Source organism: Staurois parvus, unplaced genomic scaffold (assembly GCF_062004578.1).
Source record: "Staurois parvus isolate SC_StPar_1 unplaced genomic scaffold, SC_StPar_1.0 ptg001191l, whole genome shotgun sequence".
In the NCBI taxonomy this organism is placed as follows: domain Eukaryota; kingdom Metazoa; phylum Chordata; class Amphibia; order Anura; family Ranidae; genus Staurois; species Staurois parvus.
In genome coordinates, this window is record NW_028318987.1 from 285,677 (window position 1) to 303,912 (window position 18,236).

Below are 18,236 nucleotides of genomic sequence, written 5' to 3' on the forward strand. Positions count from 1 at the left end.
ATCTATCTATCTATTATCTATCTATCTATCTATCTATCTATCTATCTATCTATCTATCTATCTATCTATCTATCTATCTATTATCTATCTATTATCTATCTATCTATCTATCTATTATCTATCTATCTATCTATCTATTATCTATCTATCTATCTATCTATCTATCTATCTATCTATCTATCTATTATCTATCTATCTATTATCTATCTATCTATCTATCTATCTATCTATCTATCTATCTATCTATCTATTATCTATTTATTATCTATTATCTATTATCTATCTATCTATCTATCTATCTATCTATTATCTATCTATCTATTATCTATCTATCTATCTATCTATCTATCTATTATCTATCTATCTATTATCTATCTATCTATCTATCTATCTATCTATCTATCTATTATCTATCTATCTATCTATCTATCTATCTATCTATTATCTATCTATCTATCTATTATCTATCTATCTATTATCTATCTATCTATCTATCTATCTATCTATCTATCTATCTATCTATTATCTATCTATTATCTATCTATCTATCTATCTATCTATCTATCTATCTATCTATCTATTATCTATCTATCTATCTATCTATCTATTATCTATCTATCTATCTATCTATCTATCTATCTATTATCTATCTATCTATCTATCTATCTATATATCTATCTATCTATTATCTATCTATCTATCTATCTATCTATCTATCTATCTATTATCTATCTATCTATTATCTATCTATCATCTATCTATCTATTATCTATCTATTATCTATCTATCTATCTATCTATCTATTATCTATCTATCTATCTATCTATCTATCTATCTATCTATCTATCTATTATCTATCTATTATCTATCTATCTATTATCTATCTATCTATTATCTATCTATCTATTATCTATCTATCATCTATCTATCTATTATCTATCTATTATCTATCTATCATCTATCTATCTATCTATCTATCTATTATCTATCTATCTATCTATTATCTATCTATCTATCTATCTATCTATCTATCTATCTATCTATCTATTATCTATCTATCTATCTATCTATCTATCTATCTATCTATCTATCTATTATCTATCTATCATCTATCTATCTATCTATCTATCTATCTATCTATCTATCTATCTATCTATCTATCTCTATCTATCTATCTATCTATCTATCTATCTATCTATCTATCTATCTATTATCTATCTATCTTTCTATCTATCTATCTATCTATCATCTATCTATCTATCATCTATCTATCTATCTATCTATCTATCTATCTATTATCTATCTATCTGTCTATCTATCTATCTATCTATCTATCTATCTATCTATCTATTTATCTATTATCTATCTATCTATCTATCTATCTATCTATCTATCTATCTATCTATTATCTATCTATCTATTATCTATCTATCTATCTATCTATCTATCTATCTATCTATCTATTATCTATCTATCTATCTATCTATCTATCTATCTATCTATCTATCTATCTATCTATTATCTATCTATCTATCTATCTATCTATCTATTATCTATCTATCTATCTATCTATCTATCTATCTATCTATTATCTATCTATCTATCTATCTATCTATCTATCTATCTATCTATCTATCTATTATCTATCTATCTATCTATCTATCTATCTATCTATCTATCTATCTATTTATTTATTCATCTATCTTTAATTATACATTATTATTCTTATCTATAGAACAACCATTAAACATGATTCCTGTTACAAAGTTTTGTACATTATGATTTGCATCTAAAAAATTGTTTTGGGTAAATTTGATAAAATGGTAAAACCAATTATATGTTTTCTAGGAGAATCTAGAGGTGATCAGGTTTTGGCGTGTATAATATCGTCATATACGGTCACTTTGTATAAATGTATAGGTTCGGATACAAAGGGATGACGGTTTCTTTCTGTGGGAATTCCCTGTCTTAATTAAGATTTTTTTTTTTAAACATTTCTTAATAGATTTTTTTTAACATCCCAAGTTTAGGATCTATGCCATTCTTTCTCAACCAGGGTGTCTGGGTGCCTTGAGGTTTCTTCAGGGGTACCTTGGCATAATGTCTAAAAATTGCCCAAAATGTGTACACAAGGCAGCGGGTGGAACAAGCCCTCTTTTTAGTTAAACAAAGTTTTCATAATGTATCCATAATTTTAAAGGGTGCCTCGGGACTATCCATAATTTTAAAGGATGACTGAAGACTGTCCATAATTTTAAAGGGTGCCTCAGGACTGTCCATAATTTTAAAGGATGTCTCGGGACTGTCCATAATTTTAAAGGATGTCTCGGGACTGTCCATAGTTTTAAAGGGTGCCTCAAGACTGTCCATAATTTTAAAGGGTGTCCCAGGATTGTCCATAATTTTAAAGGATGACTGAAGACTGTCCATAATTTTAAAGGATGTCTCGGGACTGTCCATAGTTTTAAAGGGTGCCTCAAGACTGTCCATAATTTTAAAGGGTGCCTCAGGATTGTCCATAATTTTAAAGGGTGCCTCAGGACTGTCCATAATTTTAAAGAGTGCCTCAGGACTGTCCATAATTTTAAAGGGTGCCTCAGGACTGTCCATAATTTTAAAGGGTGTCTCGGGACTGTCCATAATTTTAAAGGATGCCTCAAGACTGTCCATAGTTTTAAAGGGTGCCTCAAGACTGTCCATAATTTTAAAGGATGACTAAAGATTGTCCATAATTTTAAAGGGTGCCTCAGGATTGTCCATAATTTTAAAGGGTGCCTCGGCACTGTCCATAATTTTAAAGGGTGCCTCGGGACTATCCATAATTTTAAAGGATGACTGAAGACTGTCCATAATTTTAAAGGGTTCCTCAAGACTGTCCATAATTTTAAAGGGTGCCTCAGGACTGTCCATAATTTTAAAGGATGTCTCGGGACTGTCCATAATTTTAAAGGATGTCTCGGGACTGTCCATAGTTTTAAAGGGTGCCTCAAGACTGTCCATAATTTTAAAGGGTGCCTCAGGATTGTCCATAATTTTAAAGGATGACTGAAGACTGTCCATATTTTTAAAGGTTTCCTGAAGACTGTCCATAATTTTAAAGGGTGCCTCGGGACTGTCCATAATTTTAAAGGGTGCCTCAAGACTGTCCATAATTTTAAAGGATGACTGAAGACTGTCCATAATTTTAAAGGATGACTGAAGACTGCCCATAATTTTAAAGGGTGCCTCGGGACTGTCCATAATTTTAAGGGGTTCCTCAAGACTGTCCATAATTTTAAAGGGTGCCTCGGGACTGTCCATAATTTTAAAGGGTGCCTCGGGACTGTCCATAATTTTAAAAGGTACCTTGATTGAAACAAGGTTGAGAAACACTGATCTAGGGGATTGGGGTAGTTGAGTCTCAATGAAAGGACCCTCGTCTGGCATGTTTCCTTCACCAGATTTAGGAGCGGTTCTATTTGCCCCCCTCCTTCCTATGCTATGAGTTGAGCAAGTTATGATTTGCGAGTTGGGCGATGGTTTGGATATACAGTATATATACATTCAATTTTTTTTAATAAAAAAACAACTACCTTTGTAAGAAGTTGACCGAAAACAAAACAATTCGCAGAGTCATGTGACGTCTTTACATATAACAAAGTAACAAATTAGTTTCTTATTGTGGTAGGGTTAACCTGTGGCATTGGGGGGGGGGGGGAGCTATGAGGTGGGATATTTGTTCATATGAATTTGTATTTCTTGTTTTATCTTGGATTTATGTGCAATAAAATTGGCATTTTGTGATAATTGATATATATGTTGATTGCTACCATGAAAATCCTGTAGAAACACGTCTTTGGTTTTGGCATTCTATATAAACACGGGATGTTGGCACGGTGATGTTCCCGTGTAATAATAGGCGTACATACTCGTGATGTTTGATTTGTAACAATTCGAAGGAAAGCCAATGTGTTTCGGGACTTCGGACATTCCCCCTTCACACATTGGTGAAAGAATGGGTCGCTCTCAGGAGCTCAGTGACTCCAAGCGTGGTCCCGTGATAGGTGGCCACCTGGGCAATAAGTCCATCCGTGACATTTCCTGGCTACTAAAGCGCTGTGATCAGGTGCATTGCTTTGGCCAATCAATTTTTATTTTCACACCTGCCTCTAGGGTCGGGCCTTTTGGCCAGGACCGGAGGAATTTCTTTATTTCTGGCCGAACGGCCCGCCATTGTACTACACTATGGCACTAATGCGCTTATACACTTCCCCTTTCCCCTTTTTTGTATGTTTTGTCACTTGCACAGTACGCACCTTCGCTTTCCTGACAGGGGTGGACTGACAATTCATGGGGCCCCGGGAAATGGGGATCATGGGGCCCCTGTGTCCTCGCCCACAGTCAAACCACACTCAAAAAAATCCTATGAAAGGTACCAGGGGCATCTCATGGGGCCCCCTACTAACCCGGGCCCTCGGGCAGTGCCCGAGTTCCCAAATGGTCAGTCCGCCCCTGTTCCCTGATTGGTAGGGTGTAGGTCCTTGGACCTGTCCTGAAGGTCTTGGGGTGGGGTCAGGGTCATGTGGCCTTTTGGTCAGTGTCTCCTCCTTTCATGGGGTCTCCCTTCAGGGGGAGAACCAATACCTATTCAGGGTGGTCTTGCTTCAGCAGGCCTCCTGAAGAAAGGGGTCCGTTTGGTTTCAGCCAGGTTGACCAGTGAGTGCCTCAGTCCCCGTTAGCAGCCTTGCAGGGGGATCAGGGCTAGGGCCCTTTCTCTTCTGAGGAGGGTTAAACGTACACCCTGTGCACTTTTTTTGTGTGCTCACTTTTTTTTTTGCACTGGGAGCTAGTTTTGAAAGTGTGTTTACTACACCGTGGGACAAAGAAAAAAAAACTTGCTTTGGCCAATCACAATGCACTGTGCAGTGCATTGTGGGGCACGGCGGGCGGACAGCCCCACATGAACGGCCAATGTTCGAATTGAATTTACGTTCGACTTGAACACCAAGCCCATGACTAATCAACACCAAAGCAGGGTGCGTAGCCCTGTAATGGATATGATGACACCAAGGGAAAGTCCAACGCCGGAGGTGGGGGAGTGCCATCTGAACAGGTAAGTAAAACTATTTTTCCTCTCCCCTAGACAAAACAAGTCCCAGTGTGCAGTGTGAGTGCAGCCCTACGCCAAGGGACAATTTAACATTTTCCTGGAGTTGCTTCTAAAATGCCCCAAAATGGATCAGATGATTGTATGGACCTCATGGTATTCTTTAGTAAATCATCAAGAGTTAATGCCCTAGACACATGGTCAAGCAAGACCTTAGTTCAGGGGCGGACTGACTATTTGGAAACTCGGGCACTGCCCAAGGGCCTTGGGTCAGTAGGGGGCCCCATGAGATGCCCCTGGTACCTTTTTCATTGGTTTTTGAGTTTTGGCAAGGGCACAGGGGCCCCATGATCCCCTATTGCCCGGGGGGCCCCATGAGTTGTCAGTCCGCCCCTGCCTTAGTGGACCCCTCATCTCAGACTCTCAGGAGGCAAAACCTCGGCTCCGACAAAGGAAGAAAAGGTAGATACGGTCTCGCTATTAATAGTCGGTCACATTTAACTGGAGTGTCATAGACAGAACTCAATATTTATAGCTTCACGAGTTATGGCCAGGAGGGAAATCTTGGACTTTAGGATATTTTATGTATATTTTTTGTTTTTGTTTTTTTATTGAAACCTTATATTTTCTTATTAGGGGGATTGTCAAAATGGAACCCAAATTATGGAGTTCTCTCCTTGCCTGCATGATGTGTATGAAGATCTGTAAGTGTTCGTGTTTATTGATTTCTGTCTTTAGTTAACCATACACTGCACAATCCGACTGCACAATCTCCTTAACATCCGCCAACATCTATGTATTGTATGGGCCTGCACAATTGGATACTAGGGTGCAGGGCTTTTTTTTCCTCAGAGAATACCCACAGGGAAGAAAAATATATTTGAAATATATTTTAAAAAATATTCTTCCCAAATATATTGACAGATAATTTAAATGCTACAATGTTGGCCATTTGCTATATATATATATACAGTATATTTGAAATATATTTTTAAAAATATTTTACATATAGGTGCAATAAAAATGCATTTCAACATGAAGTGTTTATATACAGTCAGGTCCATAAATATTGGGACATCGACACAATTCTAACATTTTTGGCTCTATACACCACCACAATGGATTTGAAATGAAACAAACAAGATGTACTTTAACTGCAGACTGTCAGCTTTAATTTGAGGGTATTTACATGCAAATCAGGTGAACGGTGTAGGAATTACAACAATCTGCATATGTGCCTCCCACTTGTTAAGGAACCAAAAGTAATGGGACAGAATAATAATCATAAATCAAACGTTCACTTTTTAATACTTGGTTGCAACTCCTTTGCAGTCAATTACAGCCTGAAGTCTGGAACACATAGACATCACCAGACGCTGGGTTTCATCCCTGGTGATGCTCTGCCAGGCCTCTACTGCAACTGTCTTCAGTTCCTGCTTGTTCTTGGGGCATTTTCCCTTCAGTTTTGTCTTCAGCAAGTGAAATGCTCAATCGGATTCAGGTCAGGTGATTGGCCATTGCAGAACATTCCACTTCTTTCCCTTAAAAAACTCTTTGGTTGCTTTTGCAGTCTGCTTTGGGTCATTGTCCATCTGCACTGTGAAGCGTCCAATGAGTTGTGAAGCATTTGGCTGAATATGAGCCGATAATATTCCCGAAACACTTCAGAATTCATCCTGCTGCTTCTGTCAGCAGTCACATCATCAATAAATATATGAGAACCAGTTCCATTGGCAGCCATACATGCCCACGCCATGACACTACCACCACCATGAGGTGGTATGCTTAGGATCATGAGCATTCCTTTCCTTCTCCATACTCTTCTCTTCCCATCACTCTGGTACAAGTTGATGTCGGTCTCATCTCTCCATAGGATGTTGTTCCAGAACTGTGAAGGCTTTTTTACATGTCGTTTGGCAAACTCTAATCTGGCCTTCCTGTTTTTGAGGCTCACCAATGGTTTCCATCTTGTGGTGAACCCTCTGTATTCACTCTGGTGAAGTCTTCTCTTGATTGTTGACTTTGACACACATACACCTACCTCCTGGAGAATGTTCTTGATCTGGCCAACTGTTGTGAAGGGTATTTTCTTCACCATGGAAAGAATTCTTTGGTCATCCACCACAGTTGTTTTCCGTGGTCTTCCGGGTCTTTTGGTGTTGCAGAGCTCACCGGTGCGTTCCTTCTTTTTAAGAATGTTCCAAACAGTTGTTTTGGCCACGCCTAATGTTTTTGCTATCTCTCTGATGGGTTTGTTTTGTTTTTTCAGCCTAATGATGGCTTGCTTCACTGATAGTGACAGCTCTTTGGATCTCATCTTGAGAGTTGACAGCAACAGATTCCAAATGCAAATAGCACACTTGAAATGAACTCTGGACCTTTTATCTGCTCATTGTAATTGGGATAATGAGGGAATAACACACACCTGGCCATGGAACAGCTGAGAAGCCATTGTCCCATTACTTTTTGTTCCTTAACAAGTGGGAGGCACATATGCACACTGTTGTAATTCCTACACCGTTCACCTGATTTGGATGTAAATACCCTCAAATTAAAGCTGACAGTCTGCAGTTAAAGCACATCTTGTTTGTTTCATTTCAAATCCATTGTGGTGGTGTATAGAGCCAAAAATGTTAGAATTGTGTCGATGTCCCAATATTTATGGACCTGACTGTATATATATATATATATATATATATATATATACTGCATGTGTTTTTTATATTGCAAAATATATGAAAAATATTTTTAAAAATATATTTTTTTAATATATTCTTCAGATTTATTTTAACATATAAAAATTTCATTTTAACCTATATTTTTACATATATTTGTAAATGCATTCCAAAAATGTAGATTTGTATTTTTAAAGACATTCAGTATATTTGAAATGTATTTATATATATATATTTATTGAAATATATTGAATACGGCCAAAATTGTAGTATTTCAAACATATGTCTACATATTTGGGAAGAATATTTTTAAAATATATTTCAAATATATTCTTCTTCCATGTGGGTAGGTGCAGCAACTCTCCCCTTCTGAGTCACCCCTTGTTTCCACCCTCCTACCCACCTCCGAGCACCATCCCTTGGTTCCACCCCTACCCTCCTCCGAGCACCGTCCCTTGGTTCCACCCCTTACCCACCTCCGAACACCGTCCCTTGGTTCCACCCCCTACCCACCTCTGAGCACCGTCCCTTGGTTCCACCCCCTACCCACCTCCGAGCACCGTCCCTTGGTTCTACCCCCTACCCACCTCCGAGCACCGTCCTTTGTTTCCACTTCCTACCCACCTCCGAGCACTGTCCCTTGGTTCCATCCTCTACCCACCTCCGAGCACCGTCCTTTGTTTCCACTTCCTACCCACCTCCGAGCACTGTCCCTTGGTTCCATCCTCTACCCACCTCCGAGCACCGTCCCTTGGTTCCACCCTTACCCACCTCCAAACACCGTCCCTTGGTTCCACCCCTACCCAGCTCCCAGTTGTAGCCCTCCTCTGCTCCACCCAAAACAAAATCTAATATCTGTTGTCTTTTTCTTACAGGTCAATGCTTCACCATGCACATTGGACAAGAATTTGTCACAGCCTTCCTTCAAAACTCCAATAGTAGCTTTGCAGATACTAAATTTGAACTCACTATCACTGCCTTCAGTGCCCTCACCACTGTCAGAGTCTTCGTGACCAACAAAAATTACAGCCAGAGCGCAAATCTCAATAGCGGAGAGTCAAAAACATTTAACTTGCCGAAGGACATTGAAGTGGTTGGCTCAGGCTTCTCCAATAACTCTGTCTTAGTCACGGCCAACCATGATATTTCGGTGATCATGGTGAGTTCAAAGACCGATTCCTCTGATCGTACGGTTGTGCTTCCAGTTGACCAGCTGCACTACACCTACTACATCGTTACTCCAGTTGAGGAGCCTGTTGAAAATTTAAAGGAGTTCGTTGTCGTCAACTATGAGATGACCTCCAAAGTTTCTGTTTTTGTCCATGGGTGGGTCATATTTAACGGGGCTAATATTACTTGGAATAATCCTCTCGTGGTGGACCTCAGACCTTTTCAGGTGTTCCAGCTACAAAGCTCAAGAGATCTATCAGGGACAAAGGTTTCGTCAAGTAATCTGGTGGCTGTGCTTAGCGGAGTCACCTGCTCTTGGAGAAATGGACGTTGTGATCATGTCTTTGAGCAGCTCAACCCAGTGCCCAACTGGGGGAAAGAGTATTTTGTGGCTCCTCTACCTTACCAGTTCCAGTACGATGTCTTGTACGTGACCGCTTCTCAGGACACAGAGATCAATTGCACATCAATTCTTAAAAACGACAGCATTGTACTTCACGGTGGGGATGTAAAAACCCTCCGGATCCACCACAACGAACCCATAGCAATCTCTGCAAATGTTTCTATCCAGGTTTTGTATTACTGCACTGGTGGCGTCAATAACAAATTCCAGTTTGATGCCTTCTTTACTGCACTTCCCGACATTTCCAAGTACTGCACTAAATACTACGTTCATGGCCTTCAAAACATCACCAATGCAGTGCTGATTACAGCCCTGACATCCAGCACTGTCGGGATCAAGTTCAACAGCATGAGCCTTCGAATGATCAATTGGAGACCAATACCCAGGACAAAATACTCCTGGGCCCTCTACCGCTATGGGCAAAGGTCCAAGACTCACATCGTGAGCCATTTGACATCAAGCTTGTCGGTGTTGAGTGTTGGCATTTCACAGCATGAAAGCTACGGGCTGTCTGGAGTTTGTTTCATGAGTAAGTTCATTTTCTATTTTCCCGTACATTAAAAAGAAATACAGGTACATCTTTTTCACTCGACCATTGGGCTTTCACCATGTTTTTTGGCTTGGGAAATGCAATTTATTTCACATTAAAAACAAAAAACCTTCTGGAAGAGGTTACTCATTTCATATGTAGTTAAAAAACATTAGGTAGTCAATGCAGTAAACATTTTAACAAGGTACTCCATATGGAACAGAAATATATTTTCAATATATTTAGAAAAAAACATTATACCTTGGCCTACACGAATATATTTTAACATGTATTCCAAAAATGTAAATTAAAATATATTTTCCAAAGGCCTATATTTGAAAAATATATATTTTTCAAAATATATTTTCCAGATATTTTTGAACATCTAAAAAAATGTAGCAGCATGCGTTCTGAATATATTTTTAATAATATATTCACAAATATCTTGAAATATATATTTGAAATATATGTCAATATATTTGGGAAGAGTATATTAAGAATGTATTTTTAAAATATATTTTTCTTCCATGTGGGACCCTCCATGTTGAGGTCCTGTCACCTGGTATGGTTCAGGAGGGAGAGAATGAAGGAAGACACCCTTTCCTGAAATGTCAGGCTGCATGTTTGGATAAGGGTCTGATATGAATTTTTGGGGGGGCCTCATGCTTTTTTTCTTGATCTTTGCATGAGGTTCCCTGTTAAAGTCCATAGCAGCCCACATGGAAGAAAAATACATTATGTTTTAAAAATACATACATGTCCACCAGAGCTTCTTATGGTTGAGATGGGTTTTTCTGCATGTTAGTACCAGGTCTTGGTCCCCAGAATCGCCCCACCACGAGGTGAGCAAGCCTGGGTCCAAATGGGGATCAAACAGAAGCGTAGTTATTAAACTAACCAATGATCGATAACAAATGGTCACAAGATGGGATCAAGCAGAATCAAGGATCAAGTCGAAGGAGAAGCCAAAGGTCAGTAACAAGTGGTAGCAGAGAAACGGACAGCAGAAAGAGGGACAAAGACAAGATATTGGCTGGAGAGAGCACAATAAGCTGGGAAACAGAAAGTGCAGAGGCATGGCTAAAATGGGAAGTTCATTGGAGGAGTGAAGGGTTCAAGGTCTAAGAGAAACAAGGTTCAAGGCAAGCTTGTCTAAAACATGTCATGGTGCTCAAGATCGCCCCACCACAAGGTGAGCAAGCCTGGGTCCAAATGGGGATCAAACAGAAGCGTAGTTATTAAACTAACCAATGATCGATAAAAAGTGGTCACAAGATGGGATCAAGCAGAATCAAGGATCAAGTCGAAGGAGAAACCAAAGGTCAGTAACAAGTGGTAGCAGAGAAACGGACAGCAGAAAGAGGGACAAAGGCAAGATATTGGCTGGAGAGAGCACAATAAACTGGGAAACAGAAAGTGCAGAGGCATGGCTAAAATGGGAAGTTCATTGGAGGAGTGAAGGGTTCAAGGTCTAAGAGAAACAAGCTTCAAGGCAAGCTTGTCTAAAAAAATGTCATGGTGGTCAAGATCACCCCACCACGAGGTGAGCAAGCCTGGGTCTAAATGGGGATCAAACAGAAGCGTAGTTATTAAACTAACCAATGATCGATAACAAGTGGTCACAAGATGGGATCAAGCAGAATCAAGGATCAAGTCAAAGAAAAAGCCAAAGGTCAGTAACAAGTGGTAGCAGAGAAACGGACAGCAGAAAGAGGGACAAATTTATTTATTTATTTCAGGTACTTGTATAGCGCCATCAATTTACACAGCGCTTTACATATATATTGTACATTCACACCATTCCCTAACCCTCAAGGGGTGTGCAATCTAAGGTACAAATGCAAGATATTGGCTGGAGAGAGCACAATAATTTGGCAAACAGAAAGTGCAGAGGCATGGCTAAAATGGAAAGTTCATGGGTGGAGTGAAGGGTTCAAGGTCTAAGAGAAACAAGGTTCAAGGCAAGCTTGTCTAAAACATGTCATGGTGCTCAAGATCGCCCCACCACAAGGTGAGCAAGCCTGGGTCCAAATGGGGATCAAACAGAAGCGTAGTTTTTAAACTAACCAATGATCGATAACAAATGGTCACAAGATGGGATCAAGCAGAATCAAGGATCAAGTCGAAGGAGAAGCCAAAGGTCAGTAACAAGTGGTAGCAGAGAAACGGACAGCAGAAAGAGGGACAAAGACAAGATATTGGCTGGAGAGAGCACAATAAGCTGGGAAACAGAAAGTGCAGAGGCATGGCTAAAATGGGAAGTTCATTGGAGGAGTGAAGGGTTCAAGGTCTAAGAGAAACAAGGTTCAAGGCAAGCTTGTCTAAAACATGTCATGGTGCTCAAGATCGCCCCACCACAAGGTGAGCAAGCCTGGGTCCAAATGGGGATCAAACAGAAGCGTAGTTATTAAACTAACCAATGATCGATAAAAAGTGGTCACAAGATGGGATCAAGCAGAATCAAGGATCAAGTCGAAGGAGAAACCAAAGGTCAGTAACAAGTGGTAGCAGAGAAACGGACAGCAGAAAGAGGGACAAAGGCAAGATATTGGCTGGAGAGAGCACAATAAACTGGGAAACAGAAAGTGCAGAGGCATGGCTAAAATGGGAAGTTCATTGGAGGAGTGAAGGGTTCAAGGTCTAAGAGAAACAAGCTTCAAGGCAAGCTTGTCTAAAAAAATGTCATGGTGGTCAAGATCACCCCACCACGAGGTGAGCAAGCCTGGGTCTAAATGGGGATCAAACAGAAGCGTAGTTATTAAACTAACCAATGATCGATAACAAGTGGTCACAAGATGGGATCAAGCAGAATCAAGGATCAAGTCAAAGAAGAAGACAAAGGTCAGTAACAAGTGGTAGCAGAGAAACGGACAGCAGAAAGAGGGACAAATTTATTTATTTATTTCAGGTACTTGTATAGCGCCATCAATTTACACAGCGCTTTACATATATATTGTACATTCACACCATTCCCTAACCCTCAAGGGGTGTGCAATCTAAGGTACAAATGCAAGATATTGGCTGGAGAGAGCACAATAATTTGGCAAACAGAAAGTGCAGAGGCATGGCTAAAATGGAAAGTTCATGGGTGGAGTGAAGGGTTCAAGGTCTAAGAGAAACAAGGTTCAAGGCAAGGTTGTCTAGTACCAGGTCATGGTGCTCAGGATGGCTGCATCAGGAGATGAGAAAGCCGGGGTTCATTAGCAGATATAGTAGGTAGGGATAAAGCAGATGCATAATTGGTAAACAAGCCAAAAGTTTGAAACAAGTGGTTGCAGGTTGGGATCAAGTGGTTGCAGGTTGGGATCAAGTGGTTTCAGGTTGGGATCAAGTGGTTGCATGTTGGGATCGAGTGGTTGCAGGTTGGGATCAAGTGGAAGTGTAGTCGAGAAACAAACCAAGGTCGGTAACAAGTAGTAGTGGAGATCAGGGCTGTGGATAAGGAGGAACCACCAGTCCTCCTGTACGGGGCCCAGGCCAACAGTGGTTCCAGTAATTGCCCCCCCGCTGCACCTATTACCCTCCCTGTGGCACCATACATTTCCCCTACTGCCCAAGCCCCCCTGTGTGCCCCCCATCCCGCAGTGCTACCAAATTTCCTCCTCTCCTTTCCACCAGCAACTGCAAGCACACAATAGGATCTCTCAGGATGGAGAGTGGGGGAAGGGTATGGTAAATATGTCCCATTTACCAGCCCCTTCCTTTCCTGAATGAACACAATGAGTGATCGGTATTGATCACTTATTGTGTTCATTCATAACTGGGGAATTTTTTTGTTTGTTTGTTTTTTTGGGAGGGTGGCGGGCCTTTCAGGTTGGCTGTATGAGGCCCCATGGTTTCCAACAGCAGCCCTGGTGGAGATAAAGCCAGCTGCAGGTACACAAAAGAGCAAGATATCAGCCGGAAACAGCACAATAATCTAAAAGGAAGTGACTTAAATAGGACATTCGTGGGAGGAGCAAGAGAAACAAGACTCAGGGCAAAGTTGTTCAAGGAATCAGGCAGGGAGCTGTCCTTGGTGGCACAGCAAGAACAACTACTGCCAGACTCAGAAGAGGTTGTGGGTTCAGATCCTGGTCCTGGTACCTGGTATGTTTGGCTCATTACTAATTATCCAACCTACATTTCCCTTTTAGAAGATCTCTGCTCTGTGTCCCTCTTCACTGCACTTCTCCAAATCCTTGGTTGGGGAGTGTGCAGTTTACAAGTGGATGGGATCTGATATGGTGGGACTACATATCCCATGATTCCTGGCATGCTGAACATAATGAGCATGTGTGCACTGAGCAGAGAAAACCTGAGCGCAAAGTGGAGCAGTACTCCACAGTATTCCCTTGCAGGGCTTCCCTGGAAACCCAAAGTAGCCACCCCGATGTATGCAATTCCAGCTGGAATTGCATACATCGGGGTGGCTACCTTAGGTTTCCAGGGAAGCCCTTCAAAGCTGTGGGGCTACACCTCAATACATGACTAGAGCATAAGAGATATGCTAGTTAAGACCCCCTACACCGCTGACTCTCTCTCTCTCTCTCTTTCTCTCTCTCTCTCTTTCTCACACATACCCCATTAACATACCAATAAAGATAACCAAACCACCGTTTTAGTAAAATGGCCAACATGGACTTTTATTAACAATTCAACTTCAATACACAAAAACGTTCCTTATAATAGAAACATACAGGAGAAGTTGTTGGTCTTTGAAGGCACCAAACAAAAACTGATACCCCCCGAGGAACCTATATTAAAACTAGGCCTCCAGCTGCAACACACCGACTCGGAGACAAAACACACCATCCGCAGTGCAGAACCTCCACCTTCCAGTTAAACCTTTAGTTAACTGGAAGGCACCCATGCACACCATACCACCGATGGGTCCCAACCATTAGCTTTAGTTTAAAAGTATGTGCCGCCTCCAAAGACCAACAACCGCCCCAGGAACCCGAACAAAAAAAACTGGAATCGGAAAAAACACCCAAACAAACCCCAAGGGAGGGCGGGAGGGAAGCTCGCTCCACCGTTGTCTCCTCCCGCACTGATTTTGACGATACCCCCCAACCACATCCAAAGGTGTCGAAGACCCCACCACGCACACCCGTCACCAATCAGGTAACTCTCTCTCTCTCACATACTCCCCAATAAAGGAAAACCAAACCACTGTTGGAGTAAAATGGCCAACACGGCCTTGTATTAACAATTCAACTTCAATACACAAAAATTTTCCTTGTAACAGAAACATACAGGAAAAGTTGTTGATCTTCAAAGGCGGAACCTATATTAAAACTAGGCCTCCAGCCAAAACGCACTGGCTCAGATACAAAACACACCATCTGCAGTGTAGAACCTCCACCTTCTAGTTAAACCTTCAGTTAACCGCAAGGCACACCATACCACCGATGGGTCCCAACCATTAGCTTTAGCTTAAAAGTATGTGACACCTCCAAAGACCAACCCCCGAAACCAGAACAAAAACGGGAATCGAAAAAACACCCAAACCAACCCTAAGGGAGGGCTGGAGGGAAGCTCGCTCCACCGTTGTCTCCTCCCGCACTGATTTTGACCATCCCCCCCAACCACACCCAAAGGCGTCGAAGACCCCACCCTGCATACCCGTCACCAGTCAGGTAACTTGCCCATATTCTAACTCCCACTTTTTTTTTCTTAACCCTTTCTTTTCTTTTCTTCATTTTTCTCTTCTTTTTTAACGAAGGTAAAAATCCGTGTGGCAGCAAGCGTTGCCGAAAAATGGAAAGCTGCCACATTATCCAAGGGAAGCCTCACTGTATACCAGACAGTGAGGCCATCTGCCAGATCTGGGGAGACCCTCACTATCAGACTTTTGATGGACTCCATTATGATTTCCAAGGAACGTGTACGTACATCGTAGCCAAGACATGTATGGATCTGCGAGACGGCGGTGATAACACGTTACCAGAATTTACCATCATGGCAAAATATAATAACCGAGGATCGAGGGCCAGCTCTTACATTGAACAGGTGTCCGTACATATCGATGAATACAATATCACCTTGGTGCAGTATGAATTTGGATTTGCTAGGGTAAGTGAGTTGATGTACTACTAACCCCACAACCGTACAATCCGTCTGTAGATACAGGAAAGCGTGCTTGTTATACTCACCGAGGAACCTAAGAGGTTAATCCTCCACATTGTGCAAAAAGCTGTTTGATCCTGTCTTCTCTGATCCTCATCCTTCTCTCCCAATCCATCTGCTGATAGTACAGAACTCTAGGAGGCACTCTGCACATGCTCAGTTTGGTGTGTATTGCAGAGAGTTTTTTTTTTCTTTGGGGGGGTGCATGTGATCAGCACAGGGCCAATCAACATTCAGGCAGAGGGTTAGGGGGTTATGCAGCCTCATAAGACAGTCAAAGGAGAATGAAAACTCCTCCTACAAGCTTTAATCGGTACTCAGCTTAACACAGATAGAATTTACAAGACTGCTCTATACTGCTGATGAGAAAAGGGATTAGGTAGTTTATAGTTAATAAAATAATTTCCATATTCTGTGTACTGAAATGTACTGGGAGACCAGATATAGTGAATGCAGGGTCCGGGGAGACCAGATATAGTGAATGCAGGGTCCGGGGAGAGCGGATATAGTGAATGCGGGGTCCGGGGAGACCGGATATAGTGAATGCGGGGTCCGGGGAGAGCGGATATAGTGAATGCGGGGTCCGGGGAGACCGGATATAGTGAATGCCGGGTCCGGAGAGAGCGGATATAGTGAATGCGGGGTCCGGGGAGAGCGGATATAGTGAATGCGGGGTCGGGGGAGAGCGGATATAGTGAATGCGGGGTCGGGGGAGAGAGGATATAGTGAATGCGGGGTCCGGGGAGAGCGGATATGGTGAATGCGGGGTCCGGGGAGAACGGATATAGTGAATGCGGGGTCCGGGGAAAGCGAATATAGTGAATGCCGGGTCCGGGGAGAGCGGATATAGTGAATGCGGGGTCCGGGGAGAGCGGATATGGTGAATGCGGGGTCCGGGGAGAGTGAATATAGTGAATGCCGGGTCCGGGGAGAGTGGATATAGTGAATGCGGGGTCCAGGGAGAGCGGATATGGTGAATGCGGGGTCCGGGGAGAGCGAATATAGTGAATGCCGGGTCCAGGGAGAGCGGATATGGTGAATGCGGGGTCCGGGGAGACCAGATATAGTGAATGCGGGGTCCAGGGAGAGCGGATATAGTGAATGCGGGGTCCGGGGAGAGCGGATATAGTGAATGCGGGGTCCGGGGAGAGCGGATATTGTGAATGCGGGGTCCGGGGAGAGCAGATATAGTGAATGCGGGATCCGGGGAGAGCGGATATAGTGAATGTGGGGTCCGGGGAGAGAGGATATAGTGAATGCAGGGTCCGGGGAGAGAGGATATAGTGAATGCAGGGTCCAGGGAGAGCGGATATAGTGAATGCGGGGTCCTGGGAGGGCGGATATAGGGAATGCGGGGTCTGGTTGGGTTTAGTAACACTTTCATTAAACATCTGGCAGCTGAACTTTTTTTTGTGCTAACAAACATATTATGTTTACCTTGCACAGTGCAATTCCAATCCTCCTTTTCTCGGACCTCCTGCCAGCGCTCATGGCTCCTCCCACACCAATTGCCCACCATAGCAAGCCACTTGCTCTGGGGGCTCTTGTGTGAGCTCGCTCCTGAGCCTGTTTTGTGTGTCCATAGACACGTGGCCTGGCTCCGTCCACCCACTCCCTTTGTTGGCTGAACCTATGAGGTGGGAATGATCCAAGAGGGACACTGCTCTCCTACACATCTCTGGATCAAGATCAGACTCCCTGATTCTCCTGCACCAGAGTGGGACCAACTAGACAACTAGGCTTGGAACAGAGGAGTTTGTCTCCTGTCAGGTATTTATTGCCCAAAGCATGAAACTCAATAGGAGCACCGGACCATACAATGGAAGAGACCAAGTGGCTTTAATGATTCACAATATGATGGCCTAGAACATTCATTGGTTTCTGAGACAACACGCTCCCCCTTCTTTAGGATTCCAAGCTCAATACTCTGTAGCTCTTCAGGAACTTCCAAATGTTTCCCAGGCACTCTGTCTTTGTGTGTGGTACAGACATTAAAGGAGGAAGAAATTAAATATTAAGCGTACTTGAAGGGCTGCAGAGCATTGGACTTAGAACCTTAAAGAAGGGGGCGTGAAGTGGCTCCAAAATGCATTGGATGTTCTATGTGATCATCTCATGAGTCATTAAAACTGCTTGGACCATTCCACCAATTGGTCTGGTTTTCATGTTTTAAGGTTTTTGCTGTTGTCTATGCCTCTTCTGGAGAGATCCACCTTCTCTGTTGGCACTGGTGACCAATGATTGGAACAGTAAGTGAGGGTA

At 42.2% G+C, this 18,236-nt stretch overlaps 1 protein-coding gene across 1 annotated transcript in view; it reads left to right on the top strand.

Annotated features, from left to right (window-relative positions):
• The window catches only part of LOC149438473 (IgGFc-binding protein-like), a 43,530-nt gene that overhangs the window by 960 nt on the left and 24,334 nt on the right, over positions 1-18,236 (top strand). The window contains exons 2-3 of the mRNA XM_089659811.1: positions 8,582-9,863; positions 15,571-15,920. Coding sequence (XP_089515937.1) covers positions 8,582-9,863; positions 15,571-15,920 — 1,632 coding nt within the window. The remainder of the gene's footprint in view (positions 1-8,581; positions 9,864-15,570; positions 15,921-18,236) is intronic.